Source organism: Phoenix dactylifera, chromosome 16 (assembly GCF_051530095.1).
Source record: "Phoenix dactylifera cultivar Ajwa chromosome 16, Ajwa_hap1_PhDact_Kaust_v1.1, whole genome shotgun sequence".
NCBI classification, from domain to species: domain Eukaryota; kingdom Viridiplantae; phylum Streptophyta; class Magnoliopsida; order Arecales; family Arecaceae; genus Phoenix; species Phoenix dactylifera.
Window position 1 is genome coordinate 22,279,567 of NC_143205.1, and position 24,598 is coordinate 22,304,164.

Consider the following 24,598-nt stretch of genomic DNA (forward strand, 5'->3'; position numbering starts at 1 on the left):
GGACCTTTCAAGTGTTATCCCATATTCTTCTAATACAGTTGAGCCAAATAAAAAATCAGAACATTCCGTATAAAATTATACTTCTAGATGGTGGGGTAGGTGCAGAAACATAAGATATATACACTATAGATGATGATGTTTTCATTGCATTGTAAAACTAAAAGGGATAGATATCCAAGTATATTATACAGAGAGGGACACCAACAGAAGATAAGGAGCAAATAATGGTTTTAGATAGTTTAAAATGAGGTCTTTAAAACATGGTGATGATGAATCAAAAAAGATAACCACAAGATAATTTGGATGGAGGATAATTATTTGAAGAGACTTTTGATTTTTGGACTCGACTTTCTGCGAGGAACTCGTCAAAAAGCAGACTTTAAAGAACCAGTCCCAATTTGAAATATGCTTCTTGCTGATGTTAACATGCACATACAAAATGAGTAGTCCAACTGTTTGACTGGCATATCATGCTCGGCATTGTAGGTCTAATGTAACCAAAAGATGAACCTTTTGTTCCTTTTAAGTTTTTTTGAACCATGGTGGTTCTCCTACGTAATACTACAGTAATTTTAATAAAAAGCAAAAAGTATCGATCTTATTCAACGAGAAGGGAATGAAATAATTTCCATCTCTTCTATGACCAAATGTCCTGTGAAATTCAAATTAGCATCATTTGCTACAACACAGGTAAATGTTGATTCTTGAGAAAGCTCCGATAACCCACAAAATTCCCTCACATCTAAAACACATCCTGATATTGGTGCTTGTAAGATTTAATCTAATTAATAACTGCTGTTCTTTTTACATTCCCTATTACAGTAAAAGCATATCAAAACTGATTTTAGCTTTTGTACACAAGTACAATGAGAGAAAATGTAAATTTTCTGAGCCTCAATTCTTTTGGAAGGTCATCAGACAAAAGAAGGCAATGCAGCGGAAAACTATACCATTAACAACGAGAACAAATAAACAAAGATTCCAGTCACCAATGTCATATCCATATTGCACAACTGAACCGCACCGAGTAATTAGCCAGACTCCAGAATACCTGCAGAATGAATGCAAGAGCAAAATATCAAGCATACATAATTGCTTAGCACAAAGCAAGATGACATTTTTGCACAATATTTAATTAAAGGAAAGAAAATATGAGTAGGTCTGCATCAGTAATCAACGTCCATGTGCATGTATATGGCATCCTACAGTTCAAATGCCCTTGCTGGCTTGCTCCTGAAAATTCATTACTTTAAGCTGAAGAAGGAAAAGACTCCTTTACCTCATAGCCTATGATTTGATGCTTGAGCATGATCACAAGGTCAAACCTATGCTAATGCTAGTAAGATTTGCTGATAGATCAATAAGAGAGTTATGAAAGTACTCAAGAGTGAATGCATTTAGATATCTGCAATAAAAATATGTTTAATGATGGATGTATTGATCCTTTTTGTCATGTTACAAGGAACTCTTGAGAGGTATTCTTGTTGTTGTTGTCGTCGTCCTTTTCTTCTTCTTTTTTTTTTTCCTCCAATTGCTGCTGCTAAGAATTTTTATGGTGCAAATTGAGTCCTCGTAGGTATATAGGAAAACAATACTAAATTAAGCATTGTATCAAGACTGTGAATTCCAGTAAATTTGAGTGCATGGTAACTTAGAAGAGGAGATGGCTAGTGAACCACACCTTTCAGCATTTGCAATCACGAATGCTTCAAGTGCCCACTTTGTGTAGCATAAGTTAGATATGACTTTTGAAACTTTCTCCTGAGTTGCTATGAGAGTTAAAACAACGGGAAGCAATGCAGACCACTGAATGGAAAATAATAGCTTAAAATTAGCAAAAGAAAGATAAATATGGCCAACTCCATTTTGATGGAATAAGGTCTGTTGTGTAATGATAAATTAAGAAAAGAAGGCAATGATCTCTGAAACTATACGCACCAGTTGGGCAGTCCCTGGTTGGAAGAAGATAGCAAAAGTATAACCGATACCAGTCACACAGTAAACAAGTGCGACCAAGATGACGTAGTTGTCCAGAATTGATGACCTGGGATTGTTAAAGAAATAGAACATAGAAAGATAAACTATTGGCTTGATTATTGTATTAAAATGGTCAATGGTATCTCTTGCTAGAAAATAAGCCAGCGAGCTCATGCCAGATGCTCTCTCCCTCCAATACTGCAACTTTTCAAGTGAAAACGATCTCAAAGCTCCGATCTTACACAAGAGAGCTGCAATTCAACAAATAGTTTCAACTAAGGAGACAAATATAGACTGTGATCTATAAATGTAACTGTTATGTAGTTTTATAATAAAATGGGCGGCAATGCCTCCCTTATGTCAAAAAAGAAAAAAAATAGACATGTGCTTGTTGTGTCTTCCACATATATCAAAAGCAAGAAGAGATTGAGAAGAAAACAGATCAAATTCTCAGTTTGATATTAGACGACACTAGAAAAACATTTAAGGTAACCAAGAGTTTATTGAGAGCCTGAATCCTGTTAGATTTGAAATCCAGAATTGGCTAGCAAGGAAGGCAAACACAAGGTCTTCTGAGATGCAGTATATAGTAGAGTCTGAGTACTGTGCTGGATACAATAAAAACTAGTTCTTAATGAAGAAAACTGCAACTTACATATTCCTCTTGCTGTGAAATTTATTGGAATAAGTTTAGCAAGCACATATATTATTTTGTGCCTTGTCTAGATGTGAATATAATTAATTCTCACATTTCAAATGTCGAAATCATATTATAATTTCAATGGACTATCTTCTCCCCATGCCGTCTTTGGTTTGGTTATATGCATTGCTACACACTATAACAATAGGACTGAAAACGGGTCAAATTATATTCAATCGTATCTGTTTTCATATTTGATTCAAATCGGATTTAGATACTATTTTTTTGGTCCGATCGGATTCGGATACGGATTCAGATAGTCAGTTCAAAACTCTCCAGGATACGGATGCGAATGTGGATACACCTGATTTTTTTCAGATTTGGATTTGGATTCGGATATCCGAATGACAAGAGTAAGTGAAAAAAAGAAGTTTAAGTTGAGTTAAATCAGGGAATCAATTAAGTGATTAACCAATTTTAAACTAAAAAAAACCTAGATATCGGATGACGGTTACTTAAAGACAGTAACCCGAAAACAAATACCGGATTTGAATAAAATTCTTTAAATCACCCCACACCCCTGTAAGGCTCAAACCTCTAGCTCATTCATCCGTTTTGTCTCTCTTTTCTCTTCGTTGTCTTCAAGCAACTAGGGTTTTGAAGGTTCCGTCCATTTTCTAGTTTCCACCTGGCGATTATAACCGATGACAACTGTGAAATGCCATGGAGGCACCATATATCCTATCTACTTCGGGACGAGCAACCTTAAGCGGTATATTCTTTATGAAATTATTAGTTTTTATTATTGACAAATATTTGTTAAAATTATATTTTTTAATTGAATTTTTTCTTTATGATCATGTCTTTGTTGCTAGTTTTTATTATTGAATTTTGCCTAAATTTGATTAATATCTAGAAAGTATCCGATTTATATCCGTATTCGGATAGAAAATATAGATATATTTAATATCTGATTCATATCTATGTCCATTTATAACAAACATGAATATGTTTAATATCCGATTCGTATCCGTATCTATTTAGAACAAATGTGGATATTAATTTTGATACCCATTTAATATTCGTATCCGCATCCGTATTTGTTCAAAAATATGGATACAAATATGGATATATCAATATCCGATCCATATCTGATCCGTTTTCAGCCCTACATAACCATCATAATCATCAGGCCCTTTTCCAACTATTTGTTTTAGCAAGTGCATACCTCCAAGCATCAACACTGTTAGTAGCATGAATAATGTTCGTTTTAGTGCATATTAGTGCAAATGCAGACATTAACATTATGCAGGCTACGTACAGGTTGTATAAATGAAAACAAAAAAAAAAATGATTATTCATGTTGCTAAAAATCTACGACTTGCATGCATGTCACTCCTAGGTATACACTCAAAAATACATGCATATATGCATGAACGCACTTCAAAATAAATAACTCCTTCCATCATCAATTTGAAGTTTTCATATTGATACAAAAACAGAACCCTGCCTTGCATAAGGAAATCAGCATTACTGGAATCTATTAAGCTTGCTGAAATCTTTGATTACCTTGGGACGTCATGAATTTTTGAAACTTTCAACTAGTTGCCATTTAATTTAGAATAAAGCTTGCAAATAAGCACTTGAGCTATAATTGCATGACATTCTTGTCACTTACTTGGTTTTATATTTCATCCTTACAACAGTTACAATAGTGCATATAATGATTTTGGCCCATCTCTGTCATGTGGCATGTAAATTACTGCCACCGGTTAGGAGTTTTAACTAATATTATGAGTGTTACAGAGCAATCATAATGGTTTCTAGTAAAGGATTAACTGTGGAAGGATAAGTTAGTATGGTAAGATCTCCAACTTACAGACGGCAATTACTGTGTAGGTGTAACCAAGTGACCCAAATGTCTCGTCGCTCAATTTAGCAAGTGTTCCTAAGCAAACTCCAGCAAGACACAGAATAAGAAAATCAACTCCCTGTATTCTAGCTTCTCGAAGGCGTTGCTTACCAACCCTGAACATGAAAAAAAAGAAAAAAAAGAGCTCCAAACATTAAAAGGATGATTCAGCAAAACATGAGACCCAAGCTCTCTAACATTCTGAATGTGCAAGTTGCTTTCACAGAGACTATAGAAGTGAAATCAACAGGTTGAGAAAGCTGAGCTGCAAAACTTACCTTCCCAAAAAATACTTATACTGCTGGAGCACACCAGGAGTTCTGCGATTAGATAAGTCTTTGGATTTCGAGAAATTGTACTCATATTCATCTCGCTTCTGCCCTACAATATCCTTTACATTATCCCATACTTCTCCAGCAATAGACTGTCCATCAGATCCAGCCCCAGCAGCATTTGTTTCACCTCCCCTTACTGATGAGTCAAGGTCAGAAGCATTCTGTAGCATATCTCGTGGTACATCATAACCATTGTGAAGCATCCATCGGAGGGGCAGCTCTTTATAGTTTATTGCTGTACTCGTGTTTGGCTTCACTATACCCTCTAAGATGTCGATGTAGTAATCCGGAGGATTCATACGCTCAGGGACATTGATCCCAAGGCTCGAAAAGTACTCCTCAACTTTCTTCACTGACCCATGATACACAGTAAGACCTCCCTTTGCTAGAAGTATCAAATCGTCGAACATCTTGTACAAGGTATAACTGAAGCAGAAAAATATTCACCATTAGTGACCGAGAATGATGACATACATTCAGTGTATATCACTAGGAGCAATAAGATCTCAATAATTCTTTAGATGTTTTTTCAGAAAAGCAAGAAAAGAAAAATCATGCATTTATGGTTTAGCATTATAATCTGTCAAGAACCATTTTAGTTGCATGAGAGTTATCCTGCAAGACAATAGAGATTCTAAAGTTCTTTCTTTTCGCAGGTTAAACTTGCAAAATTCAGCTGCTGCAGTTAACAGCAGACTGGGTCAACAAGGGGGAGATCGTCAGTTCAACTGGCAGATGGAGGCCTGTCAGAAATTATAAGAGTAATGCTAATATTTAGTAATTTATGCATGTTGATGCCGAAGAAAATTGCCACTACAAAGTGATCTCAACATCTAATAAGTAAGCAACTTATGTGCATGTCTAGAAAATGCTATCGCATTAATCTAAAATTTATACTGCCACATCATTCATACAACTTACATATTGGCTACGTCTTTGCAGGAAGGAAGTCCACTTCCTAGTCATATAGACTAGTATTTTCTTATATGCTATCTACCCTAGATGACTTCATGTTACAACTATTGAAAATATGTATGAGGATGTCATCATATTTGAAGATAAATGGAATCAGAAAAAGACCATATTTCAAAACAGAGAGAGAGAGAGAGAGAGAGAGAGAGAGATCCAGAATCTCATGAATATTGAAACAACCTGGGTTGGTGAACCACCATGCAGATGTTTACCCCTTCAAGAGCCTCACGACGAAGAGCTCGAAGTAGCAGATGAGATGAAGAACTGTCCAAACCAGATGTAGGTTCATCCAAGATCAACAAAGAGGGTTCCATAACCATTTCTAGACCAACATTTACTCGTTTCCTCTGTCCTCCAGAGATTCCACGTTTCTCTACGGTGCCAACTAATGAATCCCGTACTGCTTGTAACCCTAAAGACTCGATAACTCTTTCTACAACTAGAACTTTGTCGGCTTTGGACATGTCTGCTGAAAGCCTGCAAGACAAACAAGGGATAGATAGAGGTAACATAATGGTGAAGGTAGGGATATATAAAAGCTCCAACAAATAAAGGAGATCCAGAGAATACGAAGAGAATGTGATATCTTAAACGGTAGACAGTCAATTCGCAGCACAAAAAATAGACTGTGTCCTTCCAACAGACATCAAAAAAAAAATAGAATGAATGCAATGGGAAAGTTCGGAAAAAAATACTATATGCGTAGTATAAATATTATGCAATTACGTGATATGATACAATATAGATTCATGTACGTGGAGTAGTCAACCAAGGAAAGCATACAAATTTTCACCCTTTTTCTTGTGCACTGCTAATCCATGATTTCAAGACAAACTAGAATTGTAGTTGATTTCATTTAGAGGGTGAACTTGTGAAACAAATTTTTGCTTCTGGCTACTTGAATCGGACCTAGACTAGGGTGAATCTGTTGTAAAGGTATTTTCCTCGCATGAGCAAAGAGCAAGCAGCTTACTTACAAGGAAAACTGGAAACGGAAAGTGCATGAAGAAAGATAGGACTCATTTTCGTACCTGCACCTTGCACTGAACCAAAGATTCTCCTCTACTGTCAAGTTTCCATGAACAATGTCATCTTGTGGTACAAATCCTATGATCCTCTTATATGAACGAATAGGTTCTACCTTTCCATTTATGAGCACTAAACCTGTCACAGAACATCCAGTTGCCTTTCCAGCTAGAGCACTTAGAAATGTGGTCTTCCCAGCCCCAGATGGACCCATGACTGCAGTTACACGGCCAGGCATAAGTTTTCCTGTCACACACCTCAGTAGTTTTTTCTTACTCCCTTTGAGAGTTAAAGTTAGGTCCTTGAAGGCAACCTCAATTACAGGCCTTGTTCTAACCTCAGTGTCAGTGGCCATAGAAATCACTCCTGAGAAGGTCAAGTTCTTATTTTGTTGCTGCATGGCCTTTTCCTTCTCAATTTGGCCATATGCATACTTGAATATTTGACTACGAGTATGCATCTGTTTTCCTTTAGGCATATTCCTTTTCAAGTTTTTATCTCCGATCTCCAGATTGAAGCCTTCATCACTTTCGGGATTGTCTTCAATCGATTGCATCATTTTAGAAAGTTTACTTGGTTCCTTGTTCTTTGGTGGCAATGCTGTTGGTAATTTTGATGTATTCTCATCAGATCCATGACCAAGACCCCTTAATGGCCCTGATTGTGCAGCAGTTTTTTTGCGCGAGAATGTACGAGATAACTGTGTCTGCAGTCCGATTGCATGTTTCTTTGCAACATCTTTAGCTGTTTTCCACCTCTCACGAGCTTGTGCAGTTTCTCTTACATGTCTTGCAGCTGCTTCCCTGGATTTGGCTTGTCTTCTTTCACGATTAGTGAGAATTTGACCAGAGAAATTGTATATGATCAATAGAACTAAACTCAATGCCACCTACAGGAATAAAAAGAACAAGTTAGTTATTGCTTGGCTTAGATTCAAACTGTGCATATCCATTGGAGCTTATTTCCAATATATATTGCACTACAAAGAAGAATGGCGCAATAATTATGTGCTATTGCATCGAGCAATATATTGCAAAGGAGATTATTCTTGATGCCTGCAGACAATATGGACGCCATCTTATCAGTTGCATAGTTATGTGCTGGTAGGTATATGATAGTAATGATATCAAGGTACTTTGCTTTCTTAGCGAATGTAAATTTTATTTTAGAAAAGGGTGATGCAAGAAAATTTTAAAGCAGTGGCAGAAGGAATAGTTGGACAACAATGTTGGATTCTCAGAAGTTCCTAAGGTATATGAGAAGGCTACAGACTTAAGGGCAAAAATATAGCAACAGAAAACCTCCATGTCGTCAAGATACATAGTTTCCTAAAAAGATGCTATGTTTAGGCAAAAACATGTATTAAGTCATACTGTAATTTAAGTTTTTGAATTTGCAAGCTGTAAAGTTGATTGGTAACTAAAGCTGATCTTAAGATCATATAAGATTAATGCTGTGCTTAGTATGCACATATATATGTTAATGGTCTCTGATTCCATTCCAGCACAATAGAAGTACTTTGTAAAATATGAGCTATCGAGCAAGCAAGCATCAGAGGGCATGCTTGTTAACTAAGGTGGCTCATGCCAGAGAAGACTCAGGGACTTCGATGGTAGAAAGAATATGCTATCATCACACTTTCTTTCGAGTTTGGATGTTTTTACCTTTTACTTTTGTTTTTTTAATATATTTTGGATATCTTGCAGATTTCTTGTCATTCCTTCCCTGAGGTGTTCTATGTGTGGTGGTGTTCTTGTCTTTGTGATAATTTCTACTAGTCAATGCAACTGGCTTTTGTTTTTATTGTCGAGAGCTTGTCCCTGCTATTGCAAAAGGGGACTTGTCTGATGATATCCCCTTGTTTTGCACCTTTCTGTTTCATAGCAATGAAAACAGAGTTGTTGTGGTGTGGTTAAGATAATTTATACCGCCATCACCCTTTTAGCCTTTTTTAGATCAACAAAAATTGGGGTAAAAAACTGAGGAAATGCTATCCATCTACACTCAAAAAGTTGAAGAATTCATGAATAGGTGAAGAATCATTCTGTTCGAGTCATATTATTAACAAGGTTGCCAGTACTTTCATCACAAGAACTTAAGATAGTCTGGGGTCGAATTTTACATAATTATAAACTTAAGGAGCGAGTGTTGGACCAAAATAAGCAAATGCCATTCTTATTGTAAACTAATATCAACGGGCAAAAAATCCTGAATAATCACAATTGTGCACTAATTCTCAAAAATTAATTGCACTTGATAACCTGATCATGATAGTGATTTGATTTTTTATTAAAAATGAAAAAGAAGGTATCTAAAAGAATGCTTACCACTAGTAAGGCACCAAAAATAGTAATATCTTGATTTACAGAATTTGGCTTGCAAGAACTCTTCTTAAAGCACCCTGCAAGTTCATTATAGACTTCGATCAAGCTACAATTAAAACCACAAAACATATATAGAAACAACTCCTCAGAAGACAGAGGCAATCAAATTATTTTTTCTTCAAAAAAAAATGAAAATTGAGAATTTGCCAATTGAACGAAATTCACCCACGAAACACAAAAAATATACCGTCGACTAGATTTACTGCTTTAGCTCTTTGGAGTTGAAGAGAAGTATCCAAATAACATGTCCTATTTTTTCAATAATACATATTTGTAGCAATGAATCCATATTTGTAGCAAGGAAAAGGGCTGATTTTATAGGACCAATATCAAAGTAATCGCATCAATTGCGTCATTTTTTTTTCTGATTTTGTATACTTATTATCTTTTAACCATCAACTTCTTTTTTGATGTCGCACAAAGGCGAGCACATCCTCTATTCACTCAGAGGGTGTAAAGCTTCAGAGTGGTTTCTTCATTTTTCACTTATGGAAATCAAAGCTGTGAGCATCTAGCTCAATGGCACTCCACTTCCTTTTGCAGGCCTTGATGACATTGAGGTGAACGCAAGGTTGTCAAAAAAAGAAGAAGAAAAAAATCACAGCAAGGTTTTTTAGTTTCTTTCAATGCGCTGTTAGATATGAAAGACATCTAGGGTTTTCACACATAGAACTATGAACTGCAATTTAATTATGAAACAATATACATTGCATATGGGAGTCAGATATGCAGTGAACCAGACCATTTTTGCTAATGAGCATGAAGATATGCCGAGTGATTTGTGACTTCAAAGGTGGAAGAGATGTGAAATTGTGGAAAAAATCTTCATATGGGAATTGTGGTGAACAAAATGAATATAGTAATATGATTGTATGCTCATTGAGAACCAACTTGGAAGAATAACTATTAGTTAGCACTTCAGCTATTGAAATAAACTAAGGGGTGTGCATGTTTGTGGCAACAATATCGGTAAGAGGGCTTCAGAATTGAAATGACCTTAGAAGGGTTACCTATGGATTAGTACATCCATTTAGTATATGAGCATGAGATAACACATCAAATGCCTAATCTATGAACAGTTTGAAGGCTGGAACCTCAGAAAAACACAACCTTGCCAGCAAGAAAAAAAAAAATTATAGGAACAGACTGCCATGCCACAATGGACAGGTGACACCAGTGAGGAAGCAGAAAGGACAGATGCTTACAAAGAACTCCTAGATGTGATAGAAAATTCTACCTTTGATTGGTTTCTTTATCTGATCATAACGATTTAGGAAGGTTACACAAAACAAAATGTTCTTCAATAACTGAGAAATGGCTCCATCATATTACCGGGGAAAAAAGAAGAAGGAAATGGCCATACAACTAGGTGAATAGATAGGAACTTACTTGATTCTTGAGTAGAACCCTTCCTGCAGTAATGTCTGCAAATTGGAATATAATGTGAATTAGTAAATACCCATTTCAAACCCCAAAAGTGCTGGTTATCATCAAGATTTGACTTGAAAATACAACAATATCATACATGATGCTCTTGAAATAGTTTAAAAACCACTGGATAGGTAGGATAAAGAAACAATACCCACTACTGCAAGAAATTTTCTTTGTAGTGCTTGGACAATAATATCCTGCTGGGCAGAAGATTTCATCATTACTTAAAACATCAGTCCATGTATCTGCGGCACCGCAGGTATGGTTTGGCTGTCCTGGAGGTATTTGGTAAGTGTATCTGCGTATTTTTATAATTTTTTTTTGAACTTAAATAATCAGACACGCCATGCTTTTGAAAACAGAAGGAACTCAAATAAGAATATGTCAACTTACGGCTCGCAGACGCCCGTAGTTGTATTTAGTTTTGCAACCGGGCAGTATGCACCTAAGGGACAAGCTTCATATCATGAAAAACAGCAATTACAGAAGGAGGTCAGAAGTTCTTCTCATAAAATTAAAACATAAGTGGAAAAGGTCTTGCCAGGTCAAATAAGCCATTTGGTAATTGGTACAAGCAAAACTTCATCAGTATGCAATGTTGTTGCCCCAAACAAAGTAGATCCTCATTCACATATATCATTAGCGGAACAACATTCATCTGATTTGGGTTTTGGTTCGTCCCGAAGACACACCTCACTCGAAGAGAGAAACAAAGGAATTAGATGCTTACGTATCATGCAAGTGAGACCACGAGGACAGAAGAAGCCTGCGCAGCATGGACGGCAGTCGAGATTTCTAAGATGCATGACCTTGGTATCTCTCATATTAACTTTCACATCCTTGCTAACACTGCATGCCCATCCTGGCTCACATCCACTCAACCATGTTGTCAAGTTGCAGTTCTTGTTGGGTTTTAAGTAATTCTTTTTTGTGTTGCTCTGCTCCCTGTTCTCATCATTGCCGCCATATAAACTGCTGAAGTAGAACTTAATATCTGCAGCTGTACATATGCGCCTCGAAAGATCTGTCATTTCCAGTTTGAGTCCAAAATAAGAATGCTAGGCACGGAGGTGATTTTGTAAGCCAGGGTAAATGTTCTCCTATTTTATTAGAAACAAGTATTTAAGCAAATACATTGCAGAAAAATATGCTGAAGTACAGGATCAAGCTGGAACGTATGGGAAGAAAGTAGCACATTGGTCATTTGTTTGTCTACACCCTTATGATCCTTTATTTTCAAATATTTATAATGTTGAAGTCCTTAAATATAAACCTTTCCACCATTTTACAAGGGATCCATCCGTTAGTAATCGATGAACATTTCTTCTTCTTCCCCCTTCCATAAGCATAATATCATATCCAATCACCATGTAGGAAAGAGGAAAAAGCATGAAAGAGAAGGAGCGGTAGCTCGTACCATTTCTTTCCCTGAGGCAATTATTCACAAAACTCATATCCTTGGAGAAATTGAACGCCTCGTTCCAATCCTTATCACTGAAACAGAGTAACAAGAACTCATGATCAAAAACACCATTTTGGATCAAGAAACATTCTATGCATTCAACAGATCAAGAGATTCTGACAGACATACGAGTCCTTGATGCAGTATCCTAGGTTCTGGCTGATGTCGCTTGCAAAAACTTTGGTGAAGTTCAAGAAGTAGCTGGAGAATGCACCCTGCAAGAATGGGCTGTCGTTGTCGCTGTCCTGGCATTGCCCGAGGTGCGGGCCACCAAGAAGGACCGTCGCGAGGATGGCGAGAGTGGCGCAGGAGGTCCATCTCGGTCCCTGGCCGGACCTTGCGGTCAGCATCTCAGTTCTTTTCAATGGGGGGGCACTGGTTGCATCGCAAGGGGTTGAATTGGAGAATGGATGGGGCAATTTCTGGGCGTGAGGAAGGTGGGGATCCAGGAGGAGCTTCGGAGGTGGTGGTGGTGTGGGTTGTGGAGAGGGGAGAGGAGACGGGGAAGGGGAAAGGAGAAAGGGAGAAGGAGTGGAAAGGAGACAGATGCGGCGAGGTTGGGGGAGGAAGGGATGATGGAGATATTGAGGGAGAAAACGGAGAGACGTTGGTCTCGGAGTTTTCAAACGGCGCGGGGGAGTCAGCGGAACTAACGGTCGAGTGGGTTACGCGCATGCCTCGCGTGGTTACCCTTCCGTACCAGCTCTAGACTCTTTAAGTCTAGCTTGAGGGTGCAAATTCATCTTTCCATGAGATGGGTGATTGAAATTTTATAGATATGGATTGAGCTTTAAGCTAAAAATTTTCAACTTGAGATCAACTTGATCTCAAATAGGATTACGATAGGACCGACCTTCAAATCAACCTGAACTCCGCTCTCGCATCTCTTTGAAATTGATCTAACTCAACTCAATCCATTTGACCTGTCCTAATTCGATATATAAATAAATCAATAAGCTATATTTATATTTCATACAAGCTACCTATATGTTTATATAATTATTTTTAGTCTCCTTAAATTATGTGTTTTGTTAAGTTTTATGTATGGGTACTATTAAAGTTTGTATATGTTTGTGGCCTAAATTCAATAAAGATGAATTTAATAAAAATATCTCAAATATTTTTTTCTATCTCAAAATTCTTATTCATTCCGATCTAATCCAATTAACATGGCACAACCTAACTGAATCTAACCCAGCCCTTCCTGGCTAATTCGACACAATCCAACTTTAGAATATAATAAGGTTGGGTCGAGTTGGATAAGAGAAATTCAGGTTGGGTTAGGTTAAGCGATTTAGAGAAGGGTTTGCCTTCAATCCGACCCAACCCACCTTAGTTGCAATCCTAGTTTAGGTTAGCTATGAAGTTGGTCTCTCTCTCTCTCTCTCTCTCTCTCTCTCTGACTATAAAGTGGAAACTCGTTGATCCTCATATCATGCCCAAAAGAATGAGATTTAGAATGGCATCATATATTTAAATACTGCACCAAAAAATTGCCAAGGAGCAACTCTTGCTTCGCAGAACCCACATTGTATATGACATGCTGGTTCCAAGTAGGAACCATCCACTTAGCACTGGTCCATTATGACGTTTTGATGTGTAGGTAAAGTCCAAGAGAAAAACAATGTTGGAGGCCCACGCCATTCTAGTGGTGTTGTGCAAGAGTGAAAATAATTTGATATAAACAAAGGATTCGTGCGATGCATGGAAATAAATTGTGAATAAAAAATAGCAAATTTATAAATAATTAATCTTAGCTGAATATAAAATATTATATTTATAAGTTATTCTATGCCGTAAGGGTTGCAAATGGGTTGGGCTAATATGGGATTTGACGTGACCTCGAGGTAATTAGACATGGACCGGTCCATTTTTTATGGCCTATGGGTCAAGTTGAGCTCACAAAGTCTTCCAATTTTGAGTCGGATCTAGGTTTTATAATTTTCAATCCGGCTCAACTCAGCTCATTAGTTTTACAAGTCTAATCTATATTGCCAAAAAAACCCGGCTCATAAGAACTCCCCACTCACTTGAAACATCCATTTTATGCTGATGGTTAAGACTCTAGGCAAGGTGGTCATCCAAGGATTTAGATCTTATTTGGAGAAGCTTTTGGAGAGCCAAAAAGTACTTTTAGATAAAATAGAAGTGTTTGGTAAATTTTTTGGAAAGCTGTTTTAGCTTTCTGATTTTGGAGCTTCTCCAAAAAAATAATGTTAGAAATTGTCGGAAAGTTGTTTTGAGTTATAATATTTTTTTCTTTTTGGACCAAAATACCCATAATAAAATATAATAATTACACAAAATATCTTTTTTATAATAATATTTTATACCTTTATTATTATATTATACTATAAATATAATATAATATAATATAATATCATAATACATTAATATGTTATGTTAAATAATTTAATATTATGTTATATTATACCACAATTATCGAGAGGATGGAAAATTAATTTTTACGCTAGTAATTATAATATTTTATATCTTCATTATTGTATTATACTATAAATATAATATTATATTATATTATATCATAATATATTGATATATTATGCTAAATAAGTTAATGTTATATTAACTTATTATGCTATAGTATATAATATTATATTACTATATTATAATAATAATATATTATATTCCATTGGTATTATACTATATCATATATTTATGTATTAATACATATTATATTTTATTATGCTCTGTTGTATAATACTATGTAATGTCTTTTATGGTTATTTTGTCATACCAAAAATATTTTTTCAATTTGTTTATTAAATACATGTTAAAGTTTTACAGACTTTAAAAATATGGTTACCAAACAGCAAACAACTTTTTATACAGGCTTTATTTTTAAAAACTCCACTGCCAACAGTTGCAACTAGCATTAAAACCAAACTAAATGCATCTTGGAAGCAACAAGCATAAAAACCAACTAATGGGTCTTAGTATATTTCCAGAACCGCAAAAAAGATGGTGCCGCTTCGATGTACTTTTTTTTTTCAGACTTCATGTGTGTGAGGCATCGACGTGTATATATATATATATATATATAAAAGGAGGAGGAAAGAAAAGAAAGGCTCCCCTTTTTAGTATACCAAATTTGTATTTGGGAAATGTGCAGATTGAGTATTTGTGATAGCACAGCACTGCCACAATCTGTCGCAGATGCCTACGTTGTGAGAAGATAATAATACTTGCAAAAAATATATTTGCGACAGCTCCGTACACCTGCAAAAACATTCAGAGTCCGCTTCAACAGACCTTTACATCATGGCAAAGAGGGAGTACTTGCGAGGACTTGTTCATGATGTTATCATGTAAAAGGCGTGCATTATAGGGTTTAAAATATTTTTATCTTTTCATAATGGTGATTCCTGAGTTGACTTGATCTTCGAGAGAGATTGAGATCATGAACACACGCAGCTCTCTAAGATTGGCCATTTCAATCCACAAGTTTTATGTTTGAAAAGCTCAGCTAAGCCTTTCATCTCTAGCAATTGCAGGCCAATAAGATGTTCTACAAGAAAAACTTATTCTATAGCATTAGAGTAAATCTTTTTTTCTTTCCTTTTCTTCTTCTCTCAGCACTATCGAGCCACCGTTTTTTTTTTGCACCTCCTCTAGGTTTCCTGGGCCCTTCCTCTTAGCCACTAAGAGTCCCACCAAGAATCTAATAAAAGAAAAGAAGGGAGAGGCCCTCACTTGGATGCCTTCTCCCATACAAAGAGTTATGGATGGGAAAGGAAAAGGAAAAGGGGGGCTGCCTGCTGCTTGGACCAGTTCAAGATAGCCAACCTATAGGATGGCCTGACCGAGTCTATAATTGGGCTATATCTTTAGCCTAATTAGAATTTAATTAATTCTCCAATCAATTACGAACCTTTTTGGACCCAATCAAATATTATTTATCTTAACAAAGAGTCATTAGCATGCTTTGCATGAAGTAATGACAAGCTTCTCGAGAAAGGGAACATCACACGAGCAATTATGATTAAACAACAATTTTGTACAATAATTTTTGAATATAATAGCCGTTCCACTTTGGCTCCTTATTAATCAGGGCGTTGCAAATGGATTTCTATTCCCGCTCTAATCTTCAAGCAATTGCCACATTCAAAGACACAATAGCGTAAGGAGACTAGATTTTTTGGAGCAGCACATAAGACAGCAGATCAGGATTCAGGAGACCATCGGATGGATGGCCTTGATGATCCTATTGATGGAGTGCAATGCCGAAAGTACCCAAAACCTTATCCCGGCACCAGGAATGCCGGAAAGTAGAAGGAGCTGCTCGGCGAACGCCAACTCAAGCCATCGCTCTTTCCGTGAGTCTCGAGACCGCCGTCCAGTAAATAATATAATATATTAATGATTAATTTATTAATTAAATCTCATTCCTAAATTAAATTCCCTTTGGAATGTCCGTCCTTCACGAGCATCTTAAATAGGGGATGATGCATATAAAATGCATGCGGGTAAATATCCGTGACGCAGAGATTCGTGCCTGTGAATCTCGCGCCTGAGTGAATGGTAGATGGCCGGGATCCGCGTAGGAATTCTCTAAGCATCCGACTATTCAAAGTTATCAAGAATGGAGATCTTTCATTCTGTGTCTTCTATTTTTGGGCATCGTTTTTCCTACCATCCTCCCTTTCTTCGAAGGCGCCCTTCTCACGGCACTCTGCGAGGGGAAGTCTGAGAGAGAGCTCTCTCCCACCTCTCTCTCCGGACCCATCGCTCTCTCTCTCTCTCTCTCTCTCTCTCTCTCTCTCTCTCTCTCTCTCTCTCTCTCTCTCTCTATCTATCTATCTTCTCTCTAGGGTCCTCGTGCCTTTAGTGGGTGAGCTGAAGCCATCTGCCTTGGTTTGACTTAGTCTTCGGTCTTGATTACAACATGGATGCCCGTCGCTCGTCGATCCCAGAGGATTCTGAGCTTTGAGAATTGTGGAAGATCCTAAGGGAAGTGGAATTTGCAGGTCTTCGCTAGAATAATTGAAGCAGGTAAGTTTGAATTTGGAGGACCTCTTCTTTTTTTAAGTCAAAATTGGTTCTTTGATTTCTTTTTTAGTGGGTTCGTTTCGTACTGCTAGAAAGTTTTGTTCTTGAATAAAAAAGAACTGAATTTTAGGGTTTCTCGAAGGAAGGGGAAACTCATGGTAGGTTTACGTGTTGTTTTTTTTGGAAGTTTTTCTTCAAGACCATATCTATGTTGCATCCTAGTATTCAGTGTGAGAGATTTGGTGGACAAAAGTGATGGCTTTTCTTGAGAAAAGAAAAAAAAAAGAGCGACCTTGAGTTGGGTTGGAGGGAAAAGGTACGTTTTTTGGCTAATTTTGCTTGAGCTATGGGGTTATATGGTTTGATTATGCACAGACGCACGCAACCTAGAATTTAGGTTGAAGGACAATTGTTTTTGTAAGTAAGTAGCTTGCGTTTTCTTTCTGTGATAATTTGACTGGGAGAGCTGGATATGTTCTACGGACTGTGGCATAGAGTAGTAGGTTTTGGTTCTTTACTTTTTAACCTCTTCCTTTCTGGGGAGTCTGGAATAAGCTGGCAGAATGGTGAGTTATCTGAAGAACCAATCATTCAGTTTTTAGAATTAAAATTAGTCCTGAGAAGATGACCTCCATAAAAGAATTTGATTTGCCCTTGAGGAAGCCTAAGGACTGGGTTTGAATTCAGTATCGGATGTGAATTGTGAAGCAAGTTTTGGACTCAATTTTCTTCTGCAATTTGTTGTGTCTTTGCAAATCCTTTTTGTAGTTAAATTTGAATTTCTGGTTTTTGTAGTTAAATTTGGATTTCTGGTTTTATGTCATTAATATTTTTGAACCAGATCATTTAGGGTTCTTATTCACACATTCTAGCTCTAAGTACCCTTTTTGCTCCCTTCATTAAAGTCAATATCTACAGAAGGAATATCAGGGGACCTTTATACTGCTGCCATGAAGTGTTTTCCTTTTCCGAATGGACTGAAGAAGAGTGAGCTCCTTTCCACATTCTCTGCGTCAGCACGGTCTAGCAGTACCACGTCGACTGACCGTGATATGAGGAGATCGGCATCTGAGTTCAACTCTCAGAATGTTTCAGACATGAGCGCTGACTCCCTTGGGAGGTGTCAGTACCCTAGCTTCTCCCAGAGGCCAAGCGATCTCAGGGTGTTCACACTTTCAGATTTAAGGACTGCTACAAGGAATTTCAGCCGTTCGATGATGGTTGGTGAAGGTGGATTTGGATGTGTTTACAGGGGCACAATCAAGAGCTCTGAAGATCCAAGTATGAAGCTCGAGATTGCTGTTAAACAACTAAATCGCAAAGGGCTGCAGGCAAGGTTCCTTTGGCATAAACCTATTGCTTTATAATATGGTACCATTACGTATTTAAATTAGTTATTGCTTGGCTGAACGCTGGAAATTTCTTTTTTTTTTAAAAAAGGAGAGAATATTTGCTAGTTATCCTCGAACTGATGTGCACAAGTTATTCATTACATATGTGTATTCTCTTTCTATCTAAACAAGTACAACTTAAATTTCCTTTCCTTACCATTAGATTGGATAAGTTTGCCTAAACACTAATTTCTCAGTCCATTTGTTTTCATAGGTGTATTCTCATGCATCATAGATTTATGATAATTAAATTTGGTTTGTCATTGTAGATATTAGAAATTATAATACATGGCTATAAACTATGCAACTTAGATAGACCCTCATCAAGTACATGGTTATAATCCATGCAATTCATTATGTGGATGAGTTTTCTCAGGTGTTTAATTGGGATTTCAGAATCATAAACTGTTGCAGCACTAGGAACAGATGCATGAGGCAAGTGCTCAACACTATGTTGTCCAAAATTGAGTCACACTTTTGTTCTATATCCAATATTTAAATTAATGCCCATATAATTGTTTGATGCAACATATATATCACCTCCATGTGATAACACTCCCAGTTTGCTTTATCATGATACATTCCAAGAAAGGGTGGTTTTGTGATCACCATGAAAATCACCATTAATGATGTGTTACTAACTGGCAATATAACAATATAATATGGAGTGGAAAAAGATAAAAGCAAGTGGAAAGATTTTACATGGTAGGCTCTAACCGTGGCACATGTTTCTCATTTCATTCTCCAAGCTACATTTAGGGTTTGTTTTGAGCAGACTTGTTTTAGTTTTAATAATAACTTCATGGAAAAGAGTTTCTTCCACCCCTATCTCTCTTGTCATGCTTCTTCTTTCTCTTCAACTTTCAGTCTCGTTTTGCAGCTGCATCAGATGGTCTGATGGGAATAGCTGTTAATATCCATTTTTGCTTTCGTACAATTTGTGGTTTCTGTTCCTTGAGGACAATCAAGATTCTTTTTCAGATCTGGTTGTAAGTTAATTTATGAATCCGGATGTTACTCCAATAAGATTTGGAGTGCTGGTTTTGCATTCTTCTTCATTGGTCTCCTGCAGAAACTTGGGTTAAAATTAGTTTCAACTCAAGGACAGGATGCTTAGTGTATAGCCCTTTTTAAGGTATCTGGTGTAATTATATTAAAAGTACCGATAATCCAGTTTAGCTGAAAGTATATTGGCTAAATTGGGTGTCTCCCATTTGACAGCATCTCATGGACCATGGAGATCAATTGAAGTAGCCATATCATGAAATATTGCTCAGATGAGATGTTAGCACGATGTGGATGCTTCCTAGGCGCTTTTGCTATTATTTGCATGCTATATGTTAGTTTTATTTGGTTTAATACGAGCAAGAACTATCCCATCCTTATCATTGGAGAAAGAATAACAAATTTCTGCTTTCTCCGTAGTTCAAATCCTTAAATTACAGGAAACTTCTTCAAATTTGTTGTTAATATGGAAGTAGTCATCAACTGTATGACTCATTTGGTTCGTTTTTCTTTATTCCTTCGTATGGTAAATGTTTTTAGACTGGCCAATGACACTAGGGGGAAAAATATTCATCCTAAAGCATGCTCAGAGACCATATATTTCTTTCTTGTCAACACTCAGAGGAATTAGAAAAACATACGTAGGAGTTGCAAATCTAAATTGGTACTAGTGTTTATTAGTGAAAATCAGCAGACACCATTCTAGCTGCAGTGCTAACTCTTATGGCCTTTTTTTTTGAGTAAATGATGTATTCTCTTAGCTTCAGAATGCATTTCAAACTCTATTGTATTGGATACAGACTAACTGCTACTCACCTTTATGATCCTACATTTTCTCTCAGGGGCACAAAGAATGGTTGACAGAAGTAAATGTTCTGGGGATAGTTGAACATCCAAATCTTGTCAAATTAGTAGGCTATTGTGCTGATGATGATGAAAGAGGAATACAAAGACTTCTTGTATATGAATATATGCCTAACAGAAGTGTAGAGGATCACTTGTCACCTCGATCAACTACAACTCTTACATGGCCCATGAGGTTAAAAGTAGCTATTGATGCTGCTCGTGGCTTGAAGTACCTGCATGAAGATATGGATTTTCAGGTACTTAGTTTTTCTATCAGTCCTTGACAAGTTAGAATCTAATCATAAGTGACTTTTGTTGCTTTACTATTACGCATCTATGTTTGCAAATGCATGCATGTGGCATGTAATGTAAATTTCCTTAACAATATATTTACTATATCATTTCTTTTTGGTAGCTCAGTTATTTGTTGTTGTCATAAGATGTAATATCAGTTGTGTAAAATTTGTTAGAGAAGCATCACTTGAATTTACAAAGAAGATGTTAATGGTGCATCTAAGTTATAATGTATATACTACTGAACTATTCAAAGAATAGCACTATCTTCCACACATGCTCCCTATCCATATTACATTGCTGAAAGGTCAAGAATCTTACATGATGGCTTTGCTTCACCATATATTTGAGATATTTTATGAAATAGAAGTGTTTTTAAGAGAATAATTTGGACATTTGGAGGTCTATGACCTGTTGTCCAATATCCTGCATGTATCTTGTATTGTTCTTTGCTTTTGTTTATTACCTGCTCTTATACTAGGTCACATTATTGGCACACCTATGAAGATGTGTAGCTACAGTTCCATCTTATGTAATCATGTGCAGGGTTAAACAGTTGCATAAAGACTGTGCTGGTCTCTAAATGAAAATTTTGACTATGCTTTCCATCTAGGTAACATTCAATGTCAATGAAGATGGTAGAGATTGATCAATAGGCCTCTTCGCTTTAGGGGCAGCTGCAATAATTCTACATGAAATGATGGTTTTTTTATAAGAGTGGATACATGAAGAGATAAGCATACGCCATTTGTAAATTTCTTGCCTTATGTTTATTCTCCTTGTGGAACATGTAAATTGTATCCTGTTGACAATATTACCCTCTTCGTGGTGCCTGATAATGTCATATTTGAATCATCTCATTATTAGAAGCTTCCTTCTGTTTTGCATGGCTATTCAACCACACCTCGTGCTAGTTGCTGCAAACAATATTCACACATGCATTCAGATAGTGCTTCATATACAGGAGATTGCAGTCTGATAATGGCATTGAGGACAAAGTCTTCCTTTGATTTTTTTTTCCTCCAAATCCTCACAATCCAAATATTATTTATTACAGATTCTTATTATCTTTTTTTGTTTTTTCTGTTGTTGTAAGCTTTCAAAAGATTTTATCGGTCATATTTCAAAAAAAAGAATAAATGCAAGTTTGTTCTCTGATGACATGTCCTAACCTACTATTACTTCTAGAAGTTAATCTTGATGACTCAGATGGATTTTTCTTTCCTGACATTTTAATATATATATATACAGATCATTTTTCGAGATTTCAAAACGTCCAACATTCTCTTGGACGAGCACTGGAATGCAAAATTGTCTGACTTTGGCTTGGCTAGACATGGACCAGCAGAAGGATTAAGTCATGTTTCAACAGCGGTATGTATGGTTAGGTGGATCTTATCAATTTGTTAGGTCTCCTGCAATATTTTTTGGTATTGCCATGTGTAAAAAGCATCTGTGGCATTGTTCTTGCTAATTCTAGGAAAGTGTATGTGCGATGCTTGGAAGGTTCAAGGAAGCTTTAGTTTCGATTTAAATCTCGGTTGTTAAGGCAACTAGAAGGTCAATAGTTCCCATCTACATTTATGGTTCTGCTGCCAATTGATTGTAGAAGCCTGCGAAACAATAATATGGTATTCTTTACAATTAATTGCTCATATAGGCCTGTAGATTGAGGACAAACAAGTAAGCGGGTTAATATGAAGTACATGCATATACCTTATTGGAATGTCAAGTAACTACATGTAGGAAATGCTGTTTTTAGATTATCAGCAATTATCACATCAAGCACATTATGCAAATAGTTTTTAGTACTACAAACCAGAAAGAAGATGCAAGTGATGATTTAGGAAATGTCAAGAAACTGTTGAGAGAAGTTAAGCAACCAAGGTGGGGGGATGGTAGACTGAATGGACAGCTTACTAGGAGAAAAAAATTTGGTAAGTGATCAAGGAAATTCTGGAAATAAGCTGAGCATCATCTCAGAGACAAGTATTAGGTAAAACTCTATTTCATTTTAGAAATTTGTTTGGGTATTGACATCAACAAGGTTCTATCACAATATATATCCTAGCTGGGCTAATTTTCTTATTATTTGCTGTAATTTCCAGGTTCTAATTTTCAACTGCAAACTTCTCTGACAAGATGTAATTGTGGATAGGGAAGGTATAGAATTTTTCTAAGTTGGTTAAAGATGGTTGGCATATACTATATAAGAGAAGAAATGCTGATCGAATTTTATATATACAGGTTTTTATTAAATATTAGTGAGTCTAATTGTAACTTGGGGTTAGCACGGCAGTCATTGAAAAATAAGAAAAATATTCTCGAATCTCAGGTGTTGACTACAGTACTTGGAATGGCAAGAAACAAATCATTTCCATACCAACTAATACATATTTTTTGTGAAAAATGTTGTAGTTAAATCAGTATGATGCGTCACTGACAATGAATGTATGCGACAGAGTAAATTGTGTTGCTTCATCTGCTATTGTTGCCTTACATTCAAATCTAATTCCAGTGGAAACTCATCTAAACAGGTTGTAGGAACTGCTGGCTATGCAGCTCCGGAATACATGCGAACTGGTCATCTCACTGCCAAGAGTGATATATGGAGCTATGGTGTTGTCCTCTATGAGCTCATTACAGGTCGTCGCCCACTTGATAGAAACCGCCCAAAAAGTGAGCAGAAACTTTTGGAATGGGTCAAGCCCTACATATCTGATGTCAAGAAGTTCCGACTTATCCTAGATCCAAGGCTAGAAGGACAGTATTCCTTAAAATCTGCAACCAAACTTGCCTCTGTGGCAAATAGATGCCTAGTAAGAAATCCCAAGTCTAGGCCCAAGATGAGCGAGGTGTTGGAGATGGTGCAAAGGACTTATGAAGCCATGGAGACTGGAGCTCCGCAACCTCCTTTGAAAAGTTCCGCTCCAGAAGAAAAAAATTCAGGAACAAGGAAAAAAAGAGGATTAAACCTAAAGAGAAGGATTGGGGATTTGAAAATGGGAGAAGGAATGCGGTTGGTGTGGCAGGGATGGACCCCAAAACTTGTCAGGACACATTGATGGTAATGGCGATAATGATGATGATAAAGTATATATCTTGTATGATGCATTTGTGTGTGCTCGTATTTAGTAGTTGGTTCCTGTTATTGGGAATTGTCATGGTTATTCAATAGGTGCAAGTGAGGGAATTAGCAGTGGCAACTTTGGAGGTTGTAACATGCAAATGTCATGCTTAACCAAATACATTTTGTATTCTTCTTTTCCAATGATAATATTGAGAATGGTTGATCTCGTTGATGTGCTTTCATCCTTTACATTGAAATAATTGTTGCTTATGGTTTTGCATGTTCGCAAATTTTCTTGCAGTGATTGAACTGAATTTGTTCTCTTCTGGTTGATTATTGTTTGGGGTCTGATATTATTTTGCACGAGTATTTTATCATTGGGAGGTCAAGATTTTGCTTTCTTCTTTCCAGTGGACAAACTGAGCAGATTGTTAGACTACAAACCCATCTGGCTCTCTTTTTCAGGCACACCTAGCACTTCCTACTGGTGATAGACCAGATACAGGTGGGGTGGTATACTTGAAACAGCCAGAAGGGATTATGATAATAAGGTAAATATTTCGAGGAGTGCAAGTAGATTTGTCCATTACCTCATAAAGTAAGATCAAAATCATGAAACATCTGAAGCTACTCCAAGTAGTTCTTATCAATATGTTTTTTTTTTAAAAAAAGAAGGGAAGGTACTAGCTGCACCCCATTACTCCATTAAGAAAATGAAGATTACAAGAAGTGAGAGCCATCTAAAACTATCAATTTGTGAATTGATGATTCGCCTGCAGAATGGATGAATGTTGTGAAAACACTGAAGTCTATCTTGTAATGTCAGTGCAAGAGTGTCTAAATGAT

The 24,598-nt window shown here is 36.7% G+C and overlaps 2 protein-coding genes across 3 annotated transcripts; one reads left to right on the forward strand and one right to left on the reverse strand.

Annotated features, from left to right (window-relative positions):
- Positions 1-894: 894 nt before the first annotated feature.
- LOC103705560 (ABC transporter G family member 28-like) lies at positions 895-11,429 on the reverse strand. The gene is made up of 12 exons (XM_008789324.5): positions 11,408-11,429; positions 11,071-11,134; positions 10,829-10,975; positions 10,636-10,670; positions 9,190-9,263; positions 6,868-7,751; positions 6,017-6,313; positions 4,808-5,290; positions 4,497-4,645; positions 1,939-2,228; positions 1,682-1,806; positions 895-1,051 (listed from the first exon to the last, which is right to left on the reverse strand). The coding sequence occupies exons 1-12, from the start codon at positions 11,412-11,414 to the stop codon at positions 895-897; spliced, it is 2,712 nt and encodes a 903-aa protein (XP_008787546.2). The 5' UTR covers positions 11,415-11,429.
- Positions 11,430-16,752: 5,323 nt separating this feature from the next.
- LOC103698730 (serine/threonine-protein kinase PCRK1-like) lies at positions 16,753-23,978 on the forward strand. Of its 2 annotated transcripts, none has more exons than XM_008780777.6 (5): positions 16,753-17,149; positions 18,052-18,477; positions 20,385-20,645; positions 21,934-22,056; positions 23,220-23,978. In XM_008780777.6, exons 2-5 carry the CDS (start codon positions 18,097-18,099, stop codon positions 23,745-23,747), a joined length of 1,293 nt encoding a protein of 430 aa, XP_008778999.1. In that variant the 5' UTR covers positions 16,753-17,149; positions 18,052-18,096; the 3' UTR covers positions 23,748-23,978. The 2 variants fall into 2 exon arrangements, with proteins under 2 accessions (XP_008778999.1, XP_008779000.1); XM_008780778.6 differs by having other exon boundaries at positions 16,758-17,149; positions 18,065-18,477.
- Positions 23,979-24,598: the final 620 nt, after the last annotated feature.

Excerpts from the sequence above, each read along its gene's own strand:
- LOC103698730 (XM_008780777.6), top strand. The coding sequence starts at position 18,097 with ATGAAGTGTTTTCCTTTTCCGAATGGACTGAAGAAGAGTGAGCTCCTT. Across the intron at positions 18,478-20,384 it reads TAAATCGCAAAGGGCTGCAG|GGGCACAAAGAATGGTTGAC; the intron begins GCAAGGTTCCTT and ends ATTTTCTCTCAG. Across the intron at positions 20,646-21,933 it reads ATGAAGATATGGATTTTCAG|ATCATTTTTCGAGATTTCAA; the intron begins GTACTTAGTTTT and ends ATATATATACAG.
- LOC103705560 (XM_008789324.5), bottom strand. Across the intron at positions 9,264-10,635 it reads GGGTTCTACTCAAGAATCAA|GGTGCTTTAAGAAGAGTTCT; the intron begins GTAAGTTCCTAT and ends ATGAACTTGCAG. Across the intron at positions 6,314-6,867 it reads TGGTTCAGTGCAAGGTGCAG|GCTTTCAGCAGACATGTCCA; the intron begins GTACGAAAATGA and ends TTTGTCTTGCAG.